Below are 27,759 nucleotides of genomic sequence, written 5' to 3'. Positions count from 1 at the left end.
ATGAATGAAATCCTTTATAAAGTTTCAATTATTATCAGTTCATATCAGTTTGAAATTTAGAATTGTAACTGCCCATCAGATTATCAATTTCTGAATATTCTGCCAACAGTGAGGCGAGACATATCTCTGTATCAACAGTATAGATGGTTTTTTTTTATCCATATGTAGGGCACATAATATCTTTAGTTTGAAGGAAAACTTGGATAATACTTGAGCTTTACTTTGAATATTACAATATCACAATATTATACGTACATGTTTAACATAATTGTTACAGGGAGAAAAAGCAGACTTACATCTGTCAAAAGCATTGGCATACGTACTGAGACATGGTGCTGAGAAACTAGGATATATTATGATGCCAGGTAGGTTTATGTTTCACATGTCTCCAGATGAAAGAAATGCGGAAAAAAATAGCATTTTTACATGGATATGAAAATAAGGATATGTGATACCAGTATTACTGCCAATTAGATACCGTTTCACCAAAGTTTAATTGAAGTGAATGTATTAGGCCTAAAATAAAATATTGTTTGTATTCCCAATCCCGACCGACCCTGCAAAAATGGTGCCACTCATAAAATTTTATTGTCAAAACTAAGTCAAATATTATTTTATTCATTTTGGATTTTCAAGCTTGCCATATTGTTCGATTAAGTTCAAAATGTGAAACAATTCAATTGAATTAACTTTTTTGCATCAAACATTGAAGATTCCTTGAGAAAAAAAAGTTATGTACATACATGAATACAATATTTGAATCATTAGAAAAATTGACCTTGACATAAACATCCAAAAACTGCTTTAAATAGTTGATACTCAGTGAAGGTATATAGATGGGTTCTGTTCATTGCTCAAGGTTCTACAAAAATAACAGTAATGATAATTATTTGAGACCTGACTGAGGAATCAATTTAAGGATATTTGATGAAACATGGTAAAATTTTAACCAGTTTGACACTAACAGTAGCCGAAAATGACCGTTGGATGACTGACAGTAAAGGTAATTACTACCCTCATAACTCATAACTGTCATGTCTGTAAATATCAATAATTGATGATTTGTTTATTTCTCCACATTTTTTAGATCAATTTGACAATACCATGAAGAGTCCATGCTTATTATTAGCTCACCTGGCCCAAAGGGCCAAGTGAGCTGTTCCCATCACTTGGCGTCCGGTATCCCGCGTCCGGCATCATCGTTCGTCGTTAACTTTCACGTGAAATCTTCTCCTCTGAAACAGCTTGGCCCAATATAATCAAACTAAGCCACAATCATCATTGGGGTATCTAGTTTAAAAATTGTGTCCAGTGACTCGGCCTATCAACCAAGATGGCCACCATGGCTAAAAATAGAACATAGGGGTAAAATGTAGTTTTTGGCTTATAACTCAAAAACCAAATTTGATGAGTTTGAATTGTTTATCAGGTCAAGATCTATCTGCTGTAAAATTTTCAGATGAATTGGACAACTGGTTAGTAGGTTGCTGCCCCTGAATTGGTAATTTTATTGAAATTTTGCTGTTTTTTGTTGTTTTCTTGAATATTATTATAGATAGAGATAAACTGTAAACAGCAATAATTTACAGCAAAGTAAGACCTAAAAATAAGTCAACATGACCAAAATGGTCTATTGACCCCCTAAGGAGTTATTGCCCTTTATAGTAAATTTTAAACAATTTTCATTAAATTTGTCAATTTTAACTGACATTTTCCACTGAAAACTACTGGGCTAATCCTTATAGATAGAGATAATTGTACACAGCAAGAATGTTTAGTAAAGTAAGATCTACAAACACATCACCATCACCAAAACACAATTTTGTCATGAATCCATCTGTGCCCTTTGTTGAATATTCACATAGACCAAGGTGAGCAACACAGGCTCTTTAGAGGGTCTAGTTTATTTGTATAAGAAATAGATGCCTATGATGTATTTTAATTGCTCATTTTAAAAAAAAAAAACTTTTTGTGTACATCCTATAAGATGTTTTTATGAATTTTACTTTTTACCTAGATCTGAGTTTTTACAGATTGTGATTGCTATTTCAACATTTACTATTTTTGTACTTTTTCTAAAGAAAGGATACTTTCACACATTTTCATTTCTACGTATACCTGAAATGATTTTACAGCACTATTGCACTTTGATTTTTGTATTCATGTGTATGTTTTTAGTTACAGGTAATTAACTTCAATTTTTCAGACTTTTGTTTAAAACTGTGGAATTAAGGTGGTACCTAACACTACAGGGAGATAACTCTGTAAAATTAACTAAGCGTTTTAATTACGATGTGTTGTTAAGGGAATATTAAGCTTCTCAATGATCAAAATGAGTGTTTGTCAAACTGCTATATAACCAGTGTAATTTTTCTGATAAAACGGTTGGTTCAAAACTTTAATTTTTTTTATATTTTTGTCAAAGGGTCAAAGTAAATACTTTGTCAAAATTTTAAGAAAATTAAACGAGCCAAATTAATTTTAGTTCAAGTGTTGGGTACCACCTTAAATGAATTAATAGATTAAAATCTGCACTAACAAGTTTTTTTTCTTAGGTGGGTTTCTTTATGTGGAAGACATTCTGCAAAAGCAGCCGAATCTAAGTAATTATGGCCCTGAAGATGTAAGAAGAATTGTAGAAACAAGTGAAAAGCAGAGATTTCATATAGAGTGGGAAAGAGAAACAGGAAAAATGAAAATCAGAGCAAACCACGGACATACTATTGAAGTAAGTCATCAACAAATAATCAACAAACATGCAATGAAAGATTTATCTAAACAAACACAGTGTAAACCTGTTTAAACTGTATTTATTTACATTGAATGTGTAGCTAAATGTAATATCTTTGGTTAGCTTGCTTGTTAGGTGAACCATGAAGTCATTTTTAGGTTAGGTAAACTACACTACTTTAAGAATAGAATATTCCGACAGAAAACCAATCTACTGTCTGTTGGAATATGCTACTTCGAAAGGAGGGAAGTATACCTGACCCAGTAATGACTTTATGGTTCAGTTAACAAGCAATTGCAAGTTAATTAAAGATATTAACTTTGGCTACACACTCAATGGAATCCGCTGTAAATGTCAACACTAAATTGATGTTAACGAATCCCTCATGTGGCAGGATCACTTGACTCCAATCGATGAATTGACTAGGACAGTAAATTTTCTACAATTTTTTTACTGAAGGTCGGTGGTTCTATCAGGACACTCCAGCTTCCTCCACCAATAAAACTGCCTGCCATGAAAGCAAAATTGTGCTTAAAGGCTTATTATATAAATATCATAAATCAATCAACCAATTAATTTATTCCAAATGGATTTGGTATCACATTTACTAGGCTCTAAATAAGATATTAATGGTAGAATCTGCAGATCTAGGATGATTAAAGAATGAGTATTACACAGAAAATTATGGGTTTTGTTACCTCCTTCTTTTGCATGTCATCATCAGACAAGTTATTATTTCTATGATGTCATAATTAATGTTTGTAAAAAAAATTGATGTACCGTCTTTTGGGTTGTATAGTGTGCATTCATATGTATTGCACACCCCCATTATGTTCCAAGAAACTAGAGAAAAAATGTTCATTGGTCGTTTAATACGCTTTTGTGGAAAAGTTACAACCCCAAAATCAACAAACAGGAAGTCTACTATTAAAACAGAAAGTTTTTGGGATACGATTGCTGTCAAGCAATCTGTAGACTTTTACCATTGACCCTATGATACACTCCCTCAGGTCATTCGTTTTATTCTAAACATTCAGCAACATCTCAGATTCTTATGATTGTCTTGCTTTAAAAGGTAAAAACAAGCAAAACAATTGAACATTAACAACTTTCCTGTAATGTTTTACTGATAATCTTCATGTGTGATATTTTCCTTGACTTATATGCGTGTTTTTAACAATACGGAAAATCAGAATTAAACAGTATTTATATTTAGTGTTTTTATAAATTTAGAAACGCGTCAGAGGGAATTCCCAAATTTTGATAACTTGCGAGAGTTCTCTGAAAGCCGATCGATAATTCTATTTCTGTCACAAGAACTGAAGTGGAGTATTTCTATATTTTACCGTTATGAAACTGATATTTGATACTGTACTCTCATAAAGAAATGGAGAACCATTCATCATATCATTTAATAAACGTTCTTGTTCCAAATCGCAAGTCGCGGTTTGTTTATGTATTAATGTCCATGCGTGGTCTCACTAATTAGAGACAAAAAGAATTGTAGAGACAAAAAGCGTCAAGAAGCGACAAGAAAAATAATATTAGCAACAAGAAACTATTTAGCGACAAAAAAACATTTTTTTATTTATATTACTTATTCGAAATAAATATTCAAAAAAATATTCAAAAGAAAACAATTTCAACGACAGGAAAGTTAATTTTGATAGGGGAAAAAATGAAACTTGTAAATCTAATTCAGTTGCTACATTTATTTACATGATATTTTATAAGGTATCACAGGAAATATTACCTTTACCCTGTCGTTTTATGGTATTACTTTTACTTGTGTTTTAGAACAATAATATATTTTGTCTTTTTATTTGTTTTTAAAACCATTTTTGTACAATATATAATTAACTTGCAAAAATGCATTATTTGTGCATAATTGTCCAGAAAATACATACACAAATTGTGAAATACAAATTAAGAACTGAAATCAAACAAGAGGAAAACATAATTAAAATGTGAATATTTTTCATCATTTTATTTAGTGTATTGTCTCATTTAACGATATTTATCATGTTTATGCATATAGATTGAAGATTAAAGGAAACTGATGACAATCTTGAGTTTTCAACAGGTGTTCACTATTCGGTACAATAATTTTATATTCTGGTGCGTGTAATTGATAAAGGTGTTAATGGATGTTATTGTTGCAATAAAACAAAGGACACGCACCTAGTCAATCTCATTTGTTGCTCTTAATTGTGTATTACCTTAGAGTGAAGCCACAGCTAATGTTGGTCCTATCAGGAAAAATTATTGAACAGTTAGGAAGGAAATAATATTTCATGTTTTTGTTTTATTAAATCCTTCAAAAGGAAGGTGACAAATCTTTGTTTTTATTTTCATTTTATAGCGTTTACATTTCCTTTGCTCTTACACATGTTTAATTTCTACATCTATCAATATGATAATAAAAAGTACACAATCTCTTCATCAAATTTTTTTTATTTCTTCATCTTTCAATATAATCCTAAAAAAATATTTTAATGTATGTGATAACAAAATGTATTCTTGTCGCTGAATAGCTTCTTGTTGCTTTTTGTCACTTATTATTTTTCTTCTTGTCGCTTCTTGACGCTTTTTGTCGCTAATTAGTGATACCCCACATGCGTGTAGTTTTCCTGATTTCAAGGGGTATCAGATTGAGTGATTCCCCGCTTCATTGATTCATTTGAAACTCATGGGATTCTTTCTATGTCTGTCTGCATATGGAGGGCTATTGTTGTTGCATAATTTTAAATCACATGCATAATTTAAATTAAAATAAATGTTTCATCGTAAAAATTACCTATAACACCCCTTCAGCAGAAATGGAATCTTCCATGTTATCGTTTCGAGTTGTCTCCCTTTTCGAAGTATTCGTCAAGAAGAATCAACTCGTTAATGCCGGTAAACGTCGTATTATATTAAGAACGATCTCAATGTAAACAGAGGAGTGTGTACGGAAAGGAGTCATGCCCTCTGACCCAAAGGAACTTCAATAATTAAAGAGTAAGAAATGGGTTTCCTCCTAAACTGGTCCGCCGTTCTATATATAGCTTCGCACCGAAGGTCAGTGTAGCGATAAGTGAACACAACAGGGGTCCAGTTTAGGGTTCCTCCTAGAATTACGGTGATAAGATACGGTAGCAATTTAACTCGTACCACGACATTGGAACCACTGGGAAGTCGTAACATTCAGAAAAATATATAAAAAATATGATGTTTTATGGGTTTCTGTTTGTAAACTTAATAGAAATAAAGTTGAATTACTTGAATTTTACACAGGAGTTAAATGAAAACTTAAACAAAAATAAAGAATGTTTTAAAGCATTAATGTTTTAACTGATCTTTCAAACTAGAACATAGGCGGATCCAGCCCCCCCTTTTTTTGTGGAAAAAATTTGGTTGATTATAAAGGGAATCATTGAAGCATGACTGGAGCGGGCACCCTCCTAGGTCAGTCAGCGGGCTCCCCCCTTAGGAAAAGTTCTGGATCCGCCACTGTAGAACTTAATCCAGAGGAAAGTTAAAACATTGCTTTAACTGTACCTTATTAAAATTGAACATGTTGAATATGTATATATCCAATTTAAGTTAATTAAAGCTGTAATCCATGATCACACATTGAATGCTATGTTTACAATTGTTGAAAGCCATGTGCTTTTTTTGCGGGGAAAATGCGGACCCCCTTAACAGGAATCAGTTAAATTTCATTGTTACATTTATTTATAGACAGTAAAAATAATTTTGGCAATCATTTTGACTAACTGCTAAGATTTAATTATTCATGAAAAATTTTCTTCGGGTGAAACTGTATATACCTTAATTATCTACATCTGCCACAGTATTTTCGATCCAATATACAAGAAACATAAGCTACAAATTGGTCATTGTACTTTCAAATTATATACATTTTACAGACTTAAGAGGTATTGGGTGAAAGTAACGTATATCATGTATATTTATCATTTAACACCATTTGAATGCATTTAAATAAGTTGGTACGAGTTAGCAATGGTACGAGTTTGCATTGGTACAAGTTTTTTTTTAGTGGTACGAGTTTACAATGGTACAGGATAACTATAATTCGATAAAACACAATAAGTACATGGCTCATACACTTGTAAAGGGGATTGGCTATTCTTTAAGTTGAGTGACTATTCAGATTGTTACATTTTGCATGTGCAGTTGAATTAGTTTAGAGAATAATACTATCCAGCTGTACCAGGGTTACCCGCCAAAAATGCTTGAGACTCACGCATGTTCATGCTTTTTTTGCAACAGTATTCTTGGATCTATTTTTTTCCTCTTTGATCTTTTCAATTTTGGCCAAATCTCATGCATTTGTTTAATGAAAATTTGGCAGAACTGCTATACATGTGTCAATGAAAACTATGGCAATGGTATCCCTCAGAGCATTCTGCTCTTTGATTTAAATAGACACAGATGTCAGAGAATTTTGTACAGATCACACAGTAAAAATGCAAATTGCAAATATTCTGACAATTTTCATACACTTTTCTTCTACTCGCCATGATGAACACATATGAAAACAGTAAGTTATAATAACAAAGAACACAGTAAAAATGCAAATTGCAAATATTCTGACAATTTTCATACACTTTTCTTCTACTCGCCATGATGAACACATATGAAAACAGTAAGTTATAATAACAAAGAACACAGAGGCTAGTTGAAATGACAAAAGCCATGATGAACACATATGAAAACAGTAAGTTATAATAACAAAGAACACAGAGGCTAGTTGAACCGACAACAAAAGCTTTATTGTGTCTTTATTAAGACAGGGCAAATTTCTGAATTGCAAACCAGTTCACAGTGGCTTCCAAAATAACAGAATGTTTTGTTAGTAATTATATTACTTGGTTTAAATTTGTATGCTTGTTTTTTGTCATAATCATTCTTATCATTCTAATCATTTAGTGTACTTTATTTGTGTAGTTCATTTGATATTATAGTTCTAATTTTGGACACCATGATTGGAAAACAAAATTTTCTTATCTCTCAATTTTAATGACATGTTAAATAGCAAAATTTACAGTTATTCCCCTTTAATAATGTTTTTTTTCCCAACCTTTTGAAGTTGCAGGTGAGCGACAAAGAGCCTCTAGTTTTCATATTCCAATGTTGTTAAATTTCATTTTATTTATATAATATACTGCGGATTCATTATTTTTCGTTGGAATTAGTAGGTACAAATGAGCCACTAATATAAATGTTCAACAAATTAAAAGTTCCCATATATGCAAATTTTTAAAAAACAAGGAAATTATATATCCATGAAAGTGTAAATTTTCCTCAATCCAGGAAAATTGGTATCCATGAAAAAAATGAATCCACAGTAGACAGGATGTTTCCCAGATTTGACAAAAAATACACATTCAATTATGTTTCAGCCTAATACCATGAATCCTAATCAGTACCAAGGAGGACCTCAAGGAATGTATGCCAATCAAGGGTATAACCAACCACCAAACCAGTTTCAAGGTTATAACCAGAAACCAAACCAGTTTCAAGGTTATAACCAACCACTAAACCAGTTTCAAGGATATAACCAACCACCAAACCAGTATCAAGGAAGACCTCAAGGAATGTATGCCAATCAGGGGTATAACCAACAACCAAACCAGCAGCAACGGTATAACCAACCTCGAAACCAGTTTCAAGGAAACAACCAACCACGGCATCCACAAAATTATGGTCCAGGAATGATGTCAACACCATTATCACCAGCTCAAAATATGAACCCACCCCAACAATGTAAGTTAAATGATTTAATTACAGCCCATTGCATTGAGCATGTAGACAAAGGTAGTATCTTTGGTTAGCTTGCTTACTAACTGAACCCTGAAGTCATATTTAGGTAAGGTAATTTAACCTTCTTTTAAGAAAAGACTAGTCAGACAGATAACCAATGTATCTGTCTGTAAGACTTCACTACTTTGAAGGGAGGGTAGTATTCCTTACCTAATAATGATTTCAGGCAAGCAAGCTAAATAAAGCATTAACCTTTTCCTTCACACTCGATGCAATCAACTGTAAGGAAGATTTAGATTTGTTAGTTAACCGTTGATTCTTACATCAGAGACACATGAAGGAAACATCCGATTGTGAATAGAAGGTGATATGGGGTACATGTCTATGAGACAGCAACAAAACAACACAAAATCTCCAAAAGATGTACACAATGATCCTTGTGGTATTTAGTTTATTTAAATGAAATATCATCCTGTCTGCTTAACTGAACATGTAAAGGTCGGATAAGCAGTACATGCCCCTTGAAGCCTCCAATAATATTCTTTTAACTTCATATTGAATGAATGTTATAGGTGATATACACATAATACTAGACTTTTTTTTTGTAGATTTTCAGGTTTTCTACACATTGTATGGGAAAATATTCTTGGAACTTTTTTAAAAATATTTGACAATACCAGAACAACAAATGTCCCATTTCAAGTTTTTTAGATATTTGACCCTATTTATTTTGTGTCAGAAACCTATATTATGTCAAAAATGTTCATACAGTATTAAACTTGAATATTGTGTCCAAACTTGAATATTGTGTCCAAACTTGAATATTGTGTCCAAACTTGAATATTGTGTCCAAACTTGCACCAACTGTTCAAAGTATAAACTCTGCAGTCGTATCAGGCTGGCTTGGTGAAGCATTTTATTTTAATGTTTATATTTGATGTTTTCTTCACAGATTTCATGAGTCCTGGTGGAGCACCTCCTGGACAAGGACCACCACCTTATGCTCCACCATTGATGGGACAATACAACCCAAATTTGCCTCCAGGTAGACACATTTATATATTTAAAACATCTTTCTTTTTTATATAAAAAAAGAAGATGTGGTATGATTGCCCATGAGAAAACTCTCCACAAGACAAAATTACACAGAAATTAACAACTATAGGTCACTGTACGGCCTTCAACGTTGAGAAAAGCCCATACAGCATAGTCATTTATAAAAGGCTCCAAAATGACAATGCAAAAAAATCAAATGAGAAAACTATCAGCCTTATTTAAGTACAAAAAATGAATGAAAAACAAATATGTAACACGTAAACAAGTGACAACCACTGAATTACATGCTCCTGACCTGAGACAGGCACTAACATACATAATGTGGCGAGATTAAACATGTTAGCTGGATGCCAACCTCCCCATAACCTGGGACAGTGGTATGACAGTACAACATAAGAACAAACTATACAAATCATGTATAATATGAAAATAAGGATATGATTGCCAATGAGACAACTATTCAACAAAGTTCAAATGAAGTGGGTGTAAGGAATTCTTAGCAACTGGTCAGCCTTCAACAAGAAGAAAAAAACTATACCATATAGTCAGTAGGCAGGTTTGATTTTGTTGCTTAAAATCAGGTATAGAAATGTAACTTGAAGCTGTAGTAGATGCATTTGTATACTTACAATTATTAAAAAAAATACCGACTTCTATACTAATTGAGTCCTACAAAAATTGACAGATTAAGTTTATTCTGTTACCACTTTTAATCTCCAGCTTTTCGAAATTAATGTACATGTACCATTCTAAATCAAGAAAATTACGCTGGTTGTACTGGAAATCAAGAGAATAAGTTCCCCACAAATAATAACAAATCTATAGTTAATAGCATGCATGGCCAATTAAAAACCAACATTTTAAAATAATGAATGAATTCCTTATACATATCATATATAGGTATGATTGCTGTTCCAGTTACATTACATAGTCTTCAGATAAAGTTTTAAAACATTTATTAGATTCTTAAACCATCCAGGACTTTTACAAAACTTATAAACAAAAGATATTATCTAGAGTAAAATTTAAAAAAACAAATTTCCACATTTTTGTTGAGACTAAAAACATAGACAACAGCAAAAGTAGGAAAGACACTGGGTTCCACGGAACCATTACAATTTTTTTTTTATAATCGACTGCATACAGTTATTTCTTGCATAGAGCATTTTGGTGACATAAACATTTCTCAGAAATGATATATACTACTTTTCAGGAAATTTGAATATAATTGATCAAGGTAGTGCACAGATGAATCAACAGACTCCAGACAGAGAAAAACAACCCAAGAAGAAAAGAGCCAAAAAGAACAAACAAAACAATGAGGAGAATGAAACACAAGATCACACCAAATCAGAAGATGGCTTCTCAAAACTAAAATCTTTATTGTCTGAAGAACCAAGAGAACACTACAGAGTTGAAACTGGGGTTGAAGGTGAAGGTATAGACAATGGTAGTAAAAGAGGAGGTGGTAAAAAGCGTAGGCCAAGAGGTGGTCGTAATCGCAAAGGTCGTGGAGGGCAAAATAATCAGAAAGACGACAAGCAAGATTCAGAAGATTCAGATTCTTCTGAATCTTCAGAATCTGAGGATGAAATGGATAAATACTTGGGATCTAGAGATGATCTCCTTGGTCAAAGGTCAAACAGAGGAAGTCGAGGAAATCTGACTAAAGTTTTCGGAAGTGTTGACAGTATTGGTAGTCAAGGTTCTCGACAGAACAGAAGAGGGAGAGGAGGTTATAATAGAGGCAGAGGTGCCCAAACCAGTCATATGAATGAAGGAGAATCAAATCATAATGAGGAAAGTGGCCAAAGTAACCGTGGTCATCAAGGAGTTAGAGGGAGAGGTCAAGGTCGAGGTCAACAGAGAGGAAGAGGAGGACGTGGACAGAATGAAGATAGAAATGAAAGAAGGGAAAACGAAGGAGAAGACAATAATGGAAATCAAAGAGGGAGGGGAAAAGGTCGAGATAGAGGACGTGGAAGAGGTGGTAGACAGCAGAATGAGAGAACAAATGAATTGGAAGATGGAGACATACCTGATGTTGATGATAATGATGTTTTTAAATTCCTTATCAAATCTTTTGGCGGAGGCTGTACTTTTGAAGACTTTTTAAGGCGTTGTGATCTTTTTCCTATGCACTCTAATATTCCACTGTGGTTTAAAAAGCATAGTAGAAGATTTCATGTATTCTGGAAAGGAAATGATATTATTTATCTCCAACCCTTTTTTCAAGATGCCAGAATATGTAACAAATGGAACAACAAGCAAAATCCAGGTCAATGTCAGAATGCTGAGTGTGATTTTTTCCACATCTGTCGCCGCTTCATTAGAGGCAACTGTAGAGACAGCAGTTGTCAACTGTCTCATAGTTTTAGAAATCCACACAATAGGCATTTAAAAGAGAAACTTGGAATCAGTGATTTTAGTGATAATGACATTAAGATTGTTCTTAATTGTAATTCTCCGTCAGTTTGTGCAGATTATGTTTACAACAATGGATGCAAGGTACCAAATGGAGAAACAAATTGTCCACACTTACACTTGTGTGAGAGAAAAGTATTTGGAAAATGCAATGAACCCTGTAAGTTTAAGAAAACTCACTCTATCACTCAGTTTCACAACAAATGGGTTCTGACTTCATGTCATATGAAGGGATGGGCAGAGTTAAGAGTAATGAGGTCTATATATGTACCACCCAGACAAAGAAAAGTAAGCGAGGATTATTCCGATGATTCTGACCTCAGTCACGATGAAGATGAGGCTGATGATGCTAGTGTTCGTTACGACAGCGATGTAAATGTCAGCAGTGAAAGCTTATCAAGTACTGCATCTGGTCCAGCCAGAAAATTCAATAGGTTGATCAACTCTGTTGAAAATCTTAGTATAGACGATGTAAGAGAAAGAGGACAGACAAAGCTTGGCCGCAAAGGAAGATTCAAATCATCAGAAGATATCATTTGTGGAATTGTGGGTAAAGATGACTATGGTCTTCCTAAAATGTCTCTACCACAACAAAAGTATGATGATGATGATAATGACATAAAAGAAAAGGAGAGGATAATGATGGAAAAGTACAAACAGGAGAAGCAGGGAACCAGTTCTGGTAAAGTGGGCAAGCCAAAGCCCCCACCAAGACCATCAAAAGTGAGTCCTTCTGATCCAGATTATCAGGAAAGAAACCCAGCTGTGTTAAAGGACGATATAGATATTTCCAAAATCTGTATTTTTGTGTCGAAGGATAAATGTCCGTCTGCATCATGTAAAAATCTACATCTGCCCAGCGGTATTCCATACTTGTGGCAAATAAAAATGTTTGGCAAATGGTTTTCTCTGACATTGGCAGAAAACGAGAAAATAGAGAAGGGTTACTGTGATCTATTGGATGTTGAATCAACCGAAGTAAGTTTATACAGTTTAATAATGATGAAAAAATTGTGTTCCCATTTTCCTTTCTCTATTATATTTAACCATAAAATAAGGAGATTTGGTATGATTGCCAATGGCAATGAATAAGACAACTATACACTGAAGTTCAAAGGATGTGGATGTAAGCAATTATACGAATATGTCCAGTCTTCAAAAACGAGCAAAAGCTTTACGGTATGGTCAACTTTAAAACATTCTGACATAAAAGATATGAAACAATTCAATTGAGAAAATTAAATGCCTATTATCTATAACAAAATTGTTTATGAAAAACAAATATGACAGACATGAACCAACAACAACCACTGAACTGCAGGCCCCTGACTTGGGACAGGCACATAGAGAATGTGGCAGGGTAAAACCTGTTTGTGACTGATCAACCCTCCCCTAACCTGTGACAGTGATGTGTTAAAGTACAACATGTACATGTATTTATAATTATACATAAGTGATGGATCATATCAGGATGGTCATCTGTTTAAGACATCCTTCATCCTAGTTTTAATGTGAGAACAGAATATGTGACAGATTCAACATTTTTATACCCCCGCTTTCAAAAAAGGGGGGGTATACTGTTTTACCTCTGTCTGTCAGTCCGTCTGTCCATCAGTCAGTCAGTCCATCCCATGAAACTTTTTCGTCGCATTTTTCTCAGGAACTACAATACAAGGATTTCTGAAAATTTGGTTTCAGGGTTTATCTAAGTCAGCTATACAGTGTGATGTGTTTTCAAATTGATCACTTGACAACTTCCTGTTTACCGAACACTTGTATGATTTTACACATGATAGCCAAGTTGAAAATTTTCGTCACATTTTTCTCAGAAACTACAATACAAGGATTTCTGTAATTTGGTTTTAGGATTTATATAAGTCAGCTATACAGTGTGATGCGTTTTCAGATTCATCACTCAACAAATTCCTGTTTACCGAACACTTGCATATTTTTACACTATTAATATTATCCACTTGCGGCGGGGGTATCATCAGTGAGCAGTAGCTTGCAGTTTCACTTGTTATCAATATTTCCAGAAACACAAGAAATTTGATAGACTGAAAGCAATCCTAACTGAAAATGGTATCTATTTATATAAGTTGGAAATGGCTTAGAACTAGCTTTCAGTAACTATCAGACTATGAGTTCTTCTAGATAGCGCACGTTATGTTTTGTATACCATAGTGCATCGTTCGATCAGCATGTCAACATTTTAATGAATAGGTCTAATGCACCATTTGGCGCCTTGCATTTGAAAATTTAAATGTATTATGTATTGACTGAAGAAAAATAATCATTTGTCCATGAATTAAAAAATATTAAAGTTGCATTTTCATATTGAAAATTTTCTGATTTATTAAACCAGACTTTAAGATGGGCAATTTTAGGTAATTTTTCACTAGCATGACTACCTCTGGCATGTCTATATCAAATTACTGCAAAATTTGTGTTCGAATTTGTGAATATAAGCTATGTTTATATATATATGTAAAAATTTCTAATCTTTTGTTTTTGTCTTATGTTGACAAAGTAAGCTAGCATACATATATGGGTATATATAGTTGTACATGGTAGTCAGACAATAGTTAAGAAGTGTATTTAATACATAGTTAAAACAGTTGGCATGGTATAGATCTCTTAGTTTTGGAACAAATATGAAGGTATAAAATACTAATGATAAAATTCAATACTTTTATAACATGAATCATTTTGAAATTAAAAACAAAAATTGTGCTCTTATCTAAGACGTGTAACTTATGTTGTTGACAAAACAGTTGTGATAAAAAGATAACTGTTGTGGCAATTTTAATTGTGACGTTAATCAGGTGCAGCCCATGTTTTATTGGAATTTCTTTACATGGCTATGTCTCTAATGAGAAAAAAGAGCCACAAATCCTACATATTAAAAAGTAATGCTATATTTAAGTCAAAGTTGACTGTCTGTCTGTCTCATTTTAGATATCTGTTCTTCTGTCAGTCAGGCAAATCAGTTTTCCACATTTTTTTCCATATTTTTTGAAGATATTGATTTGATAATTTAATGATATAGTTTTATCATTACAAGTTACAGCTAAAGTTTGAAATTTATCTGGTCTGATGAGTATGTGCAGAGGTAGGGTCGGTCCTTGGACTTGCACAATTCACTTAAACAATCAGTTTTCAACACTTTTTTTATAATTTTTGAAGATATTGACTTGATATTTGTAATATAGTTTACACCATGAAAAGTTATAGACCAAGTTAGAATTTTGATCCAATTCACTGAGTGTCCATCCAATACTCACAGAATGCGCTGTGTTACTCTTGCTTTTAGGTAAATATAGGAAGATGTGGTATAAGTACCAATGAGACAACTCTCCATCTAAATAACAATTTATAAAAGTTCATGACTGTACTCTCAAATATTAAACATTTTAAATCAATTTCAGGTGAAGTACAGTGGTAGTAAATACAGTTTTCATATTAGGTTCTCAAATATGCAGGCCGTAATCTATGATGTTGATGGTCAACCTGCAGCTATTGCTGACGATACTTGTTGTGATGTCAGACGTCTAAGTACTCCATCTTTCGCTGAGAAGAAAATGATGGTTGATAGTTATCTTACACAATGGAGATGGTATTGGCAAGATGATGTTAGGACATGGAATATGTACAATAAGGTGAGATGCTTTATTTTCATTTGTACCATTATGTTATATTTAAAACCCTGCGGAAAAATTGTTACATAGATATAGGAAGATGTGGTGTGAGTGCCAATGAGACAACTCTCCATCCAAGTAACAATTTAAAAGTACGTGTTTCTTATAATTCTTAGAACAGTACGTTCTGTTCAGATATCTGGTACTGTGGACTTATTTATTTTCATGGGTACGAATTTTCTTGGATGGAGGAAATCTTGCATCTTGGTGGATATTTGATTTTTGTCGAGCCTGCAACTTTTGTTGCAGAAAGCTCGACATAAGAATAGTGACCTGGCGGCAATTATGGCGGCGGTGGCAGCAGCGGTGTTAGCTGACTTCTTTAAAGCTTTATATTTTAGAAGGTGGAAGACCTGGATGCTTCAAACTTCGTGTGTTACGAAGTTTCCGTCGGTCACATGCCCAATGTCCTTGATCTCATTTTCATGGTTCTGTGACCACTTGAAAAAAAAGTTCAAATATTTTGTAATGTTAAATTCTCTCTTATAGTGGAAGATATTAGCAGGCAAAATCGAGGGAATTGTGCAAATGATGATACAAGCATGAAAATTACCACAAAGCATCATTATTATATACTTTTAAAGAACCAACTGCTGGCCATTAAAAAAAATCATTTTTTCAAGATGGCCACCGCCGTTTTCTAAAATGGCTGTTTTTTTTAATTTGAAAATACTAATTTTTTTCTGGAAAACTTTTAGTTTACCTTCTTTTAGTGAAAAACAGCTATCAGGTTTGGTAGATACCTTCTTTACATGTGAATAATTCACTAGACATGAGTATTTGACACATACAGGGTTTGCGCATGCGCGAAAATGTAACAAAATAAAAAAAAATATTTAAACTATTTACTATAAAATGAATGATTTGGGATTTTCAATGATATTATGATTTGGTTTGATAACATTGTTCAAGGTTATGACACACATGATTTAACAATTTTGCGCATGCGCAAACTATTCATAGACATAATGAGTGATTTGTATACACTACCAGGGCAAACTGGTATAAATCGTAGTTCATCTCATTACTCTAAAAAGCAAGTAAGTGTAAAATCTGTGATGCCAGTGTTTAAAAACAAGCTAATTCAGTTGCAATGATCAGGTATTTGATGAATAAGACGGAAAATGTGGTAAAACCGAGAAAAACATCAATAGTAACGGCAGATCAGCCACTTTTGGTAATGGATATTCAGTGGGAATTGCCTGATTTGTACAGAGAAGATAAGTTTATCGTCATGTAAGGTGGATTTCACATTGAAATGACTTGTTATAAAACTCTGGGTGATATATTACGTGAAGGTAGATGGACAAATGTGTCATGTGTCCTCACTAAAACCATTATTGCAACACATAGAACGGCATATTCTTGTATGTGTGTTCAAATGTACCTAGGACTAGACACGCGCATCAGATAACTCTATGTGTTTTAGCTTGAAAAGTATATATCGGCTTAAGAAAGCTAAACACAGAAATTATAGTCATGTCATGACTCTGTGACGTTCAATGATTTGATAGACTGAAAATAAAGTCATCTCTACCACAGTTCAATTCCTGGCGTTCAATTATAAGATAAGAACTTCTTGTGAATTTTGTAGTATGCTTATTTCATGAGTCAGATTGTGTATAAACAGTCCATATAAAGCATGATACTGCATTCATTTAGGTCTTGATCGTGTAACATATTCCCGATCGCGACCGACCTTCTCCGAGATATGGCTTCCCTTCTCTTAAGTCACCCATAGGTGGCAATTGATTTTTAAAATGATAATTTTACTGTACGTAAGACCAGAAAATATTTTTCTTATAACACAATTGATCAGACAAAAACAGAATAATGCAATTGTAAAGGGCGATGTATTGTCATAGGTTTAACCGAAGATCTCATTTAGACGTATTGATGGTAGCTAGACCAGAAGTCAGTAGACTATCAGATAAATTTGCAAGATCTTGTGGTTTGCGGCATTCTATAATAGATGAACGACTTAATGAACACACAAGGGTTTCTTTAAAAAGATCAAAGGCAAATGATTTGAAGATCGTTTGAAGCAAATACAAAACGAAGGAGAACCGGTTTCTTATAACCAGATTAAAAAGGACAACTCCTATTATGTCGGTAAAATAAAACTGTAAACGTTTTTGTAAAAAACAAAGCTAGAGCTCTTAGATATCTTTTTTAGACTCCTATTTTTTGTCGCAGTGGACAAATTGATTTGGAATATTTCTTAATCCATAAAGACAAACTGCTACCCCGTTATTGTCTTCGGATGTCATTTAAAACAGTGGCATTACATCGGTGCAAATGGATAAACTTGAAACATTTTGTAATTTGCAGATCCAAATTCTAACGCATTTATCGTTGATAGAGCAGCAATGGTTAATTCCAGGCCACCTTGTAGGATATCAATATTGGATGATTTTGCAATTGTGTTATACGGTCTTAAATAAAATCTTGCATCGATAAGTATTCAAAAGTAGATATTGTGTCAGATTTACTAAATGAATCATTGAAAGGCTAGATATGAGAAGACAAAAGTTGGGTTCTAGAGTTGTTTTCTCTATGAAGATGACAACGAAACGAAATGTTTCAAGTGTCTGGCCGACAGAAATGCTTCTGTAGAGACTAATAAGGATACTTTCCAGCTACCCCTTGTAAGCATGGAGAAGCAGATATACGAATGTTTGTCCATGTTCGGCCTGATTATGAAAATTGCTGTAGGACGGTAATTTAAGGTAGCACCGACACAGATGTAGTAGTATTAAGAATTGCAGCACTCCAAAAATATGGTGGAACAAACTGAATAGGTTTTGGCAGGAATGAAGACTTTTGATGACTTCCTGTACGTTTGGTCCTCGTGTAGCTACTCTTCCTTTCATTCATACATGCAGTGCATGTGACACTAAGGAAATAGGTCAGTTTGGATGACATAGGAAGTATTTCAACATGTAAGGGAAGTACTTATTTCTTTGCTGAAGTATAAAGACACATACAAGGACATAAAAGAAGCATTTGTTTGCATCATGTATGACAGAACAACATCACTATTTGCTGTTAACATGGCACGATGTACATTTTTACCCAGGAAACAGCGGCATTGTGATGTAGTTCCGCCTACAAATTTTTTTTTCAGAGCACATCCAAAGAGCAGCGTATCAAGGAGGATAAGTTTGGGCTCAGCCTGATTTATGTACCAATTCATGAACACTGGGGTTAGATGAAAGAAAAAGAATCGAGGACTTCTTCGGCTACCGTTAAAGTTGCATCCTCCTGTCGGGAACTTTTGAGATGAGGAGGCGAAAAATCCAGTTGTGTTGGTGACTGTAAATGCTACCGTTCTGTCCTTCCTTGCACGAGTATTGTTATTGGCTACTGTCCGATAATTTTAAGATAACGAACCTGTCTTTCTAATAAAACTAGGCATTTGATCTTAACAAAGAATGTGATATCACTTGTTAAGTTGATGAAAATTATAAAAAAAAATACATTTTCAAAAATTTTACCGCCATTTTGAAACCGGAAATCACTTTTTTTGTCATTTATGTGTTGTTTTTTTACCGTACTTTAGGAACTGTAATTTACGCTTAATAAAACCTTACATTGGATTATACCTATAACACAACTTTCAAAGATTTACAACTGGATATGACGCCATATGCAAAATGATCGGTGGCCATCTTGAAAAAATGGAAAATTTTGATGGCCAGCACCTGATTTCTTATAATTATCGTTTAGTCCACCTGTATACCAAATTTCATGCTTGTATTTCATGCTTGTGTTATTACTTGTTAAGTTGATGAAAATTATTAAAATATTTGTTACGTATTTGCATCTAATTTGGAACCGGAAACCACTATTTTTTTTCAGTTATGTGTTGTTTTGTCGTACTAAGAAACTGTTTTATCATATCTTACATTGAATTATTATACATAACACATATTTCAAGGATTAAAATCCCTTGTAAAATTTCTTGAAAGTAAAAAAAAATCAAAATTTTTGACTCGTTAGCCGACATTTTGAAACTGGAAGTCACCTTATGTTTCATTAATGTATTGTCTAGTCGTTATTTATGAACTGTCATTTTCTTTTTATCATATCTAACAATGGATTTTACATATAACACACCTTTCAAAGGATTAAGAAATATTGGCTAATTTGTTATGACGCCATTTTCAAAATCTGTGGTGGCCATCTTGAAAAAATTATTATTTTTTCTGGCCAGCAGCGGATTTTTTATAAGTATCATTTAGTTAACCTTTATACCAAATTTCATGCTTGTATCACGATTTGCACAATTATTTCCATAATATCTCCCACTATTATTATAAGTAATAGGATAACTATATTTGGTATGCAGTACCTTGCAAGGTCCTCATGCCTGTCAGACAGTTTTCACTTGACCTCAACCTCATTTCATGGATCAGTGAACAAGGTTTAGTTTTGGTGGTCAAGTCCATATCTGAGATACTATAAGCAATATGTCTAGTATATTCGGTGTATGGAAGGACTGTAAGGTGTACATGTCCAACTGGCAGGTGTCATCTGACCTTTACCTCATTTTCATGGTTCAGTGGTTATAGTTAGGTTTTTGTGTTGGTCTGTTTTTCTCATACTTTATGCAATAGGTCTACTATAAGTGTTGTATGGAATGATTGTAAGGTGTACATGTGTCTAGAGGGCAGATGTCATCTGACCTTGACCTCATTTTCATGGTTCACTGGTCAAGGAATTTTTTTTGAGATTTTGTGTTTTTATCTTATACTATATGCCTTAATTAAATCAACTATAGTTGGTGTAAGAACATATTTAATGATCTATATGTCAGTAGCTCAGGTTTTATTTGACCTTGACCTCATTTTCATGGTTCATTGCTCAGTGTTGACTTTTTGTGTTTTGGTTTGTTTTTCTTAAACTTTAAGCAATAGGTCAACTATATTTGTTGTATTGTTTTTAATTTTTGATTGTTAGCTATACATGCCTGCCTGGCATAGTTCATCTGACCTTGATCTCATTTTCATGGTTCATTAGTCAATGGTTAGTTATCTTGGTTCATGTTAAGTTTTTGTTTTAATAAAGCTTTATATTTAGGACTATCAACATAATATTAATTATTAATAAAGAAGGTGAGACATTTCAGCGTCTGCACTCTTGTTTGGTTTTGTCAAAGTCTGCATATAAACCAATCGCAAATCTGCAATGTTCTTGGTTGAACACTTATGTCCTTGGTTCACCTCTTCCATCACAATCCACGAAAATTGGTATCCCACGGAAAATAAAGAATCCACAGTACTATTTAATCAACCAATGTTACCCTTTACAAACTTTATGGTTCATAGCCTTTATTGCCATACATGCTTTAGTGTTGTGTAAAATACAATAATAACAGAGTGATTCTGGTTAAGGTTAATGTTGTTCCTTATATATCCTAGGATGTTTTTCTGTTCACCCTTGAGAGGAAGTATCAGACTAAACAGAAGACTTATATGTATACCAGGGAGAATTACTACTTCATGTACAGGATAGACTTCCCAAAGATGATCCAGATTAACCTTGATACAGATAGAGAAAGAAAAATCATCAGACGTCCTTTGTTTGTTTCGAAAGATGATGTGCAACAGAAGAAATAGTAAGTTAGGAGTTGAATTATTTAACTTTTAATTCTTATGCCCCACCTACGATATTATGCCCCACCTAAGATAGTAGAGAGGCATTATGTTTTCCGGTCTGTGCGTCCATTTGTCCGTCCATCCGTCTGTCCCGCTTCAGGTTAAAGTTTTTGGTCAAGGTAGTTTTTGATGAAGTTGAAGTCCAATCAACTTCAAACTTAATACACATGTTCCCTATGATATGATCTTCCTAATTTTAATGCCAAATTAGAGTTTTAACCCAAATTTCACGGTCCACTGAACATGGAAAATGATAGTGCGAGTGGGGCATTCGTGTACTGAGGAAACATTCATGTTTGATGTACATGTAAAATTGAGAATGGAAATGGGGAATGTGTCAAAGAGACAACAACCCGACCAAATAAAAAAACAACAGCAATGTATATCTTTTAAACCTAATAGCGAAATATTGCATAGAATAGAAATCTGCTTAAATATATAAACTCCTGTATCAGTCAATATCTTTACGATATTTTGCCTGTGTAATTAAAAAAAAAAAATTCTGATTTAATGTGCCTGCTGTTTTGCCCATGTCTGTACATCTTTCAGTGGTGTTGTTCTTGAGTAATGTCCCTTTTCAAATTGAAAGTTGAGGAACTTGCAATGTGATTTACAAGTACAGGCATTTGTGTATTATGGCCACATTCTTCATTTATTTTCTGTTAAATAGACTTTAATTTACAGATTGTGACTTGGATGGAGAGTTGTGTCTCATTGGCAATCATACCACATCTTTTAATATCTACCTGTATTATATTTTGGCAGTGAAAAATACACTTCACATAGCAGAAAAAGCTGACAAGAATTTTTGTTGTTGAAACATGATAAAAAGGGATAATTAAGAATAATTTTGTAATTATTCAGTTTCTTCCTTTTGTAGTCCAGCTAGTATACAGTTCCCAGTTGCCACGAGTACAACCAAACCAATGCATTTCTACCATTGGGACTGTGCACATGATTTCGAACTGGTAGAACTTGACACAAAAGGGAAGGAGTTTATTGATGTTATGCAGTCACTACAGGATACTATGACCCCAACCAGATTTGGGATTAAGTTTATTTATAGAATTCAGAATAGAAAACTTTGGAGTGAATATGACATGTGAGTTTATCTTTATATAATTTGTACTTTGTTTAAACATTCTATGTTAGATATTGTCATTTTACCAGTTTTCACTCCCCATTTTTTATGTCCCCAACCCCCACTCCTTGTAAATAAAACATGATCTTCTTTTTCTATACATCATGAACATTTATAGAGTTGAAAGTACATTATTATTGTAAATTTATTAATTTTTATGCCCCACCTAGGCAATGGGGGCATTAAGTGAAATTTGTTTGCTGTAGCTAGTACGGGGATTTAACAATAATATTTTCCCTATTTAAACATTTCACTGTGCAAAAGCATTAAACATCAGGCTGTGTAACATGAGCAATAAAAACTAAAACGATTTTGACTGCCATTCATAGGGTCAAACGCTAGTAAAAAAAGTCAATAATACAGCATTACAATTATTTCATTTCAGTAACATGTATATAAGTATTAAACAACAGTTATTTTTTTTTATACCTCAGAAAGAAAAAGCTCATGTTAGCTGATGCTGAACAAGATGTTCGTGGTCAAAATATTGATGAGAGAGATTTATTCCATGGCACAGATTCCTTGGATACTGTCCGTGGTATTTGTACCAATAATTTTGACTTTAGAACCAGTGGTCGCAATGCTACACTTTATGGGGAAGGTTCCTACTTTGCTGCACGTGCTAAAATGAGCCATAGTTATACAAAGGCAGAACTACCTACAGATATCCGTTTCATGTTTCGAGCCAAAGTTTTGGTTGGGCAGTATACCAAAGGTAACCCAGCCCTTCGTCGACCTCCAGAAATCCCTGGACAGGTACATAAGTTGTATGATTCCTGCGTTGATAAAAATATAGATCCTCAAATCTTTGTTGTCTTTGACAGAAATCAGTGTTATCCTGAATACCTAATTATGTACACTGACAGAGAGACATTGCCTCCTGTTGATTCAACCATTGCTGCAGGTATCTCTGATCCTTCAATATATGTCAGTGACCCATTAGTTTACCCACATCAAGCAGGAAGTCCTACTACTCCCACAATGCAAAGTTTCTCCCAGGCGTTTGCTGGAAATGTAGAAGAATCAGCAGCAGCATTCAGAGCAAATTTAAATGAGCATAGTAAGAGGAAAGAGGACAAATGTGTTCTTCAGTAAAAAAATGTCTATAAGTAGACATAATTTTGTGAAGGATTTTGTTTTTCATGTTTTATATATAAATTCACTTTTCCTATGCTAATTTAGATACACACATTATATGTCAAATAAACAAGTTAAACACATGTAGATTGAATTACGAATGTCATGTAGAATTATCCCAAATCATTTATGAAATCCTATGTATATTGTCCCGTAAAACACAATTTGAAATTTTTGACAGGAGTAAATATGTTTACTCTTTGTTAAGGTTGATTGTTTTGAAATAATGGAGTTTCATACTATCATGATTACAGCTAAATTTTGTTAGTCATAGATTATTTATTATAACAACAAGAATATTCTATTTCAGACAATGATTTGACATTAAAATTTAGATGAGTAACCTAAGTATTGAACTATATTCTTCTTAAAAAAAACTCATATTAAATTTGAGAGTTCTTGCATATTGTCCACTTAGATCATTTTTCTGTTTAGAATTGAAATGTCTGACATTTGGTGTTTCAATGTCAATCCAAGCAATGACTTTTTCAATAGAATTTGATTTTTAAGATTTGACTGATGAAAATGAATGTTGGACTCGCAAACACAGAGAGACAGGCAAAATATCTAATGATAGAACATTCTTTTCAAGAACACTATATTATATTAATTAATAAAATAAAAATTTGAATTCAATAATAAGTCAAATGGTTTCCAAAAGATTGCTACAAATTATAACTGTTGTATTGAGAAAAAATGCCCAAACCATTCTGTGATTCCTGTGTCACTAATAGAGGGTTATTTTTATGATATTTGAGACACATATTTGTAATTATTCATTCAAGATGATTGACATCAAAGGTATTCAAATAAAATACAGTTTACCATGCATGTTCTAAGGCTGAGATAGTAAAACCTATCTCTTATTTTTAAACATTGTTCACTAAGAATTGAAATGTCAGAGTGCATTAAAGTTTTCACCTGACCTTATTTATGTCAATATTTTTGATCAAATAAGTAAATGTAATATAATTGAATAGATACACCACAAAATTGAATTCATCACCTCTAAAAAGAAAAGAATCTTTTTGTAACTTATGACATCAGAGTATTCATTAAAGAGGGGTGTAAAGGGGGTATCTGCACAGAAGTACGCAATATAAAATTGCCATTTCACATTGAACAAACAATTCAAAATTTCTTGCATGTTGATATTTGTACGGTTTTCATGAAACACAGTGAATAACTAAACTTTTTCACAGCTGCGTGTGAAATAAGAATGGCAAAACTTGTGCATGAAAATAACCCTTTACCACCCTAATTTAAAAGCTTATGGAAAAAAAAGCTTGTGAAATTCCAAGTCATGTGGTTTTAAAAGACAAATAGATTTAAAACAGTTGTTTGAACAAGATGTTTTTATGATTTTGACATTCAAGGTATTATGTTTTACACCCATACAATGAAAAAAATAAAATAAAGGAATTGTTTAAATCTTGGTAGAATTTAAGAATTCTATTCTTGATTCATAAAAATGGATATATTTATAAAAAAAACATAGATAGGCATTTGTTGCAATTTTGATATATGTATATTTTTGGAGTGAATTGTAAATTTGAATGTATGACCATTTGAAAAAAAAAATCTCTGTGCTGGTGACTCATTTGAAAAACAACAAGTACATGAATATCCCATTTTATTTTTGCTTGTCTAAATAATTACAGTGTATAGAAAAGTGCTGTATCAAGCATTTATTTGATAAGTATTATATCCCTCTATAAATGAGGCTATATTGGAAGAAATTATAACAGAAATTCACAGGACAAAAGGTCAACAAATAAAAGATACTGAAAAAAAACATAACAAAATGAAACGATTTAGTTTATTGTAAACAAAAACATCATGATCCAATTATTGTTGAAGCTAGTGTGGTTGAATTTTTGGTGTCATAATGCCGAGAAATTTATTCTTTGCATGGTAAAAATACATATAAAAAGAATTCATTTCAACTAATGTTCTTTTTGCATATACTAATATGGTAGGAAGTAAATGAATGTGACCTTTTTTCTATCAATTTTGTGACTTAATGTCCTGTGACTTTTTTTGTTTGTTTATATAGAATCACCTATATCATTTATATGTAATATATATTTGAAAACTTACAGTGGTCATACATTTATCTTTTAGTTAAGAATTTAAAAGCTTCTTTGAAATCTAGTTTAGATATATAGGCCATTTTGCTAATTGTAATAGCTAGGAATACATGGATTCAAACTTTTCTAGCTTTATAGTTTATCAATTTTTGTCAATTTCAGAAAATTTGTACATATGTTGATTCTTGATTTTAGTTTTTAATGAATTGTACACAAATGCAACTGGGGGTATAGAACCAACAATTTAGATGCAATCAGAAAAAACACAGATAAAGAAGTGCTTGTTTTAAGCACAACGGTTGCTAACTATTGCTGTAAATAATTAAGATATTTTGAAAATTGAGGTATGAAATGAAAGTTTAATGAGTTTAAATCACTGTACAACCTAAGTCAAAAGTGGTTTTTTGATAAAGAGTAGAAATGTGAATTGAACTCGAGGGTTATGTTTTGTCTGTTTCTAAGATCAGGCCTTACAGCCTTGTACTATTTCATGTATGTCAAATATTTATTGTGCTTCATTTTTTGAAACGAAAATAGTTATTTGTCATGCATTTTGTAAGGATGACTTTTGTGTTTTTTGTTTCTATAACCCTCTCGTTCATCCCATCTTCAAATAGTAATTTTTGGCTTCATTTGTTCAGTTGTTACCCATTCTTTAAATGTGTTTGAGCTTTTGATTTTGCCATTAGATTACAGACTTTATGATTTGAATTTTCGTCTAATTTTGGTATTTTTGTTATTGTACTGTTTACAGGATAACTTATGCCTTATATTGTAAGACCTAGTGAGAAAGTGCCATTATATTTGTTATATCTTGCATCTGTTAATTTTAGAAACGAAAGGTTGTGTAATTTCCTAAATTAACATTTTACAAGATAAAATCATAATAGTTGTGCCATATTAAGAAAAGAATAATTTAAAATGTTGAGTTATGTTTGTTAATGTTAAAATTTGCATACACATATTTTTTGTTCTATTTTTATACGACCGCAAATTTTGAAAAAAATTTCGTCGTATATTGCTATCACGTTGGCGTCGTCGTCGTCGTCCGAATACTCTTAGTTTTCGCACTCTAACTTTAGTAAAAGTGAATAGAAATCCATGAAATTTTAACACAAGGTTTATGACCATAAAAGGAAGGCTGGTATTGATTTTGGGAGTTTTGGTCCCAACATTTTAGGAATTAGGGGCCAAAAAGGGCCCAAATAAGCAATTTCTTGGTTTTCGCACTATAACTTTAGTTTAAGTTAATAGAAATCTATGAAATTTTGACACAAGGTTTATGACCACAAAAGAAAGGTTGGGATTGATTTTGGGAGTTTTGGTTTCAACAGTTTAGGAATTAGGGGCCAAAAAAGGGCCCAAATAAGCATTATTCTTGGTTTTCGCACAATAACTTTAGTTAAAGTAAATAGAAATCAATGAAATTTAAACACAATGTTTATGGCCACAAAAGGAAGGTTGGTATTGATTTTGGGAGTTTTGGTCCCAACAGTTAAGGAAAAAGGGGCCCAAAGGGTCCAAATTTAAACTTTGTTTGATTTCATCAAAATTGAATAATTGGGGTTCTTTAATATGCCGAATCTAACTGTGTATGTAGGTTCTTAATTTTTGGTCCCGTTTTCAAATTGGTCTACATTAAGGTCCAAAGGGTCCAAAATTAAACTTAGTTTGATTTTAACAAAAATTGAAACCTTGGGGTTCTTTGATATGCTGAATCTAAAAATGTACTTAGATTTTTGATTACTGGCCCAGTTTTCAAGTTGGCCCAAATCGAGGTCCAAAATTAAACATTGTTTGATTTCATCAAAAATTGAATAATTGGGGTTCTTTGATATGCCAAATCTAACTGTGTATGTAGATTCTTAACTTTTGGTCCAGTTTTAAAATTGGTCTAAATTAAAGTGCAAAGGGTCCAAAATTAAACTAAGTTTGATTTTAACAAAAATTAAATTCTTTGGCCTCTTTGATATGCTGAATCTAAACATGTACTTATATTTTTGATTATGGGCCCAGTTTTCAAGTTGGTCCAAATCAGGATCTAAAATTATTA

The 27,759-nt window shown here is 32.9% G+C and overlaps 1 protein-coding gene across 1 annotated transcript; it reads left to right on the top strand.

Annotated features, from left to right (window-relative positions):
- The first annotated feature begins 280 nt into the window (after positions 1 to 280).
- LOC134693867 (uncharacterized) lies at positions 281 to 26,685 on the top strand. The gene is made up of 9 exons (XM_063554805.1): positions 281 to 365; positions 2,556 to 2,728; positions 8,140 to 8,503; positions 9,453 to 9,545; positions 10,770 to 12,958; positions 15,409 to 15,639; positions 21,102 to 21,298; positions 22,219 to 22,440; positions 22,914 to 26,685. Exons 1-9 carry the CDS (start codon positions 356 to 358, stop codon positions 23,572 to 23,574), a joined length of 4,140 nt encoding a protein of 1,379 aa, XP_063410875.1. The 5' UTR covers positions 281 to 355; the 3' UTR covers positions 23,575 to 26,685.
- Positions 26,686 to 27,759: the final 1,074 nt, after the last annotated feature.

The sequence above is a fragment of the Mytilus trossulus genome, chromosome 12 (assembly GCF_036588685.1).
Source record: "Mytilus trossulus isolate FHL-02 chromosome 12, PNRI_Mtr1.1.1.hap1, whole genome shotgun sequence".
Lineage (NCBI taxonomy): Eukaryota > Metazoa > Mollusca > Bivalvia > Mytilida > Mytilidae > Mytilus > Mytilus trossulus.
Note: the sequence above shows the minus strand (reverse complement) of the source record. Positions and strands in the feature narration are given on the sequence as shown.

Coding starts and splice junctions, on each gene's coding strand:
- LOC134693867 (XM_063554805.1), top strand. Junction 12,959..15,408: donor TGGATGTTGAATCAACCGAA/GTAAGTTTATAC, acceptor AATCAATTTCAG/GTGAAGTACAGTGGTAGTAA. Junction 21,299..22,218: donor GATGTGCAACAGAAGAAATA/GTAAGTTAGGAG, acceptor TTCCTTTTGTAG/TCCAGCTAGTATACAGTTCC.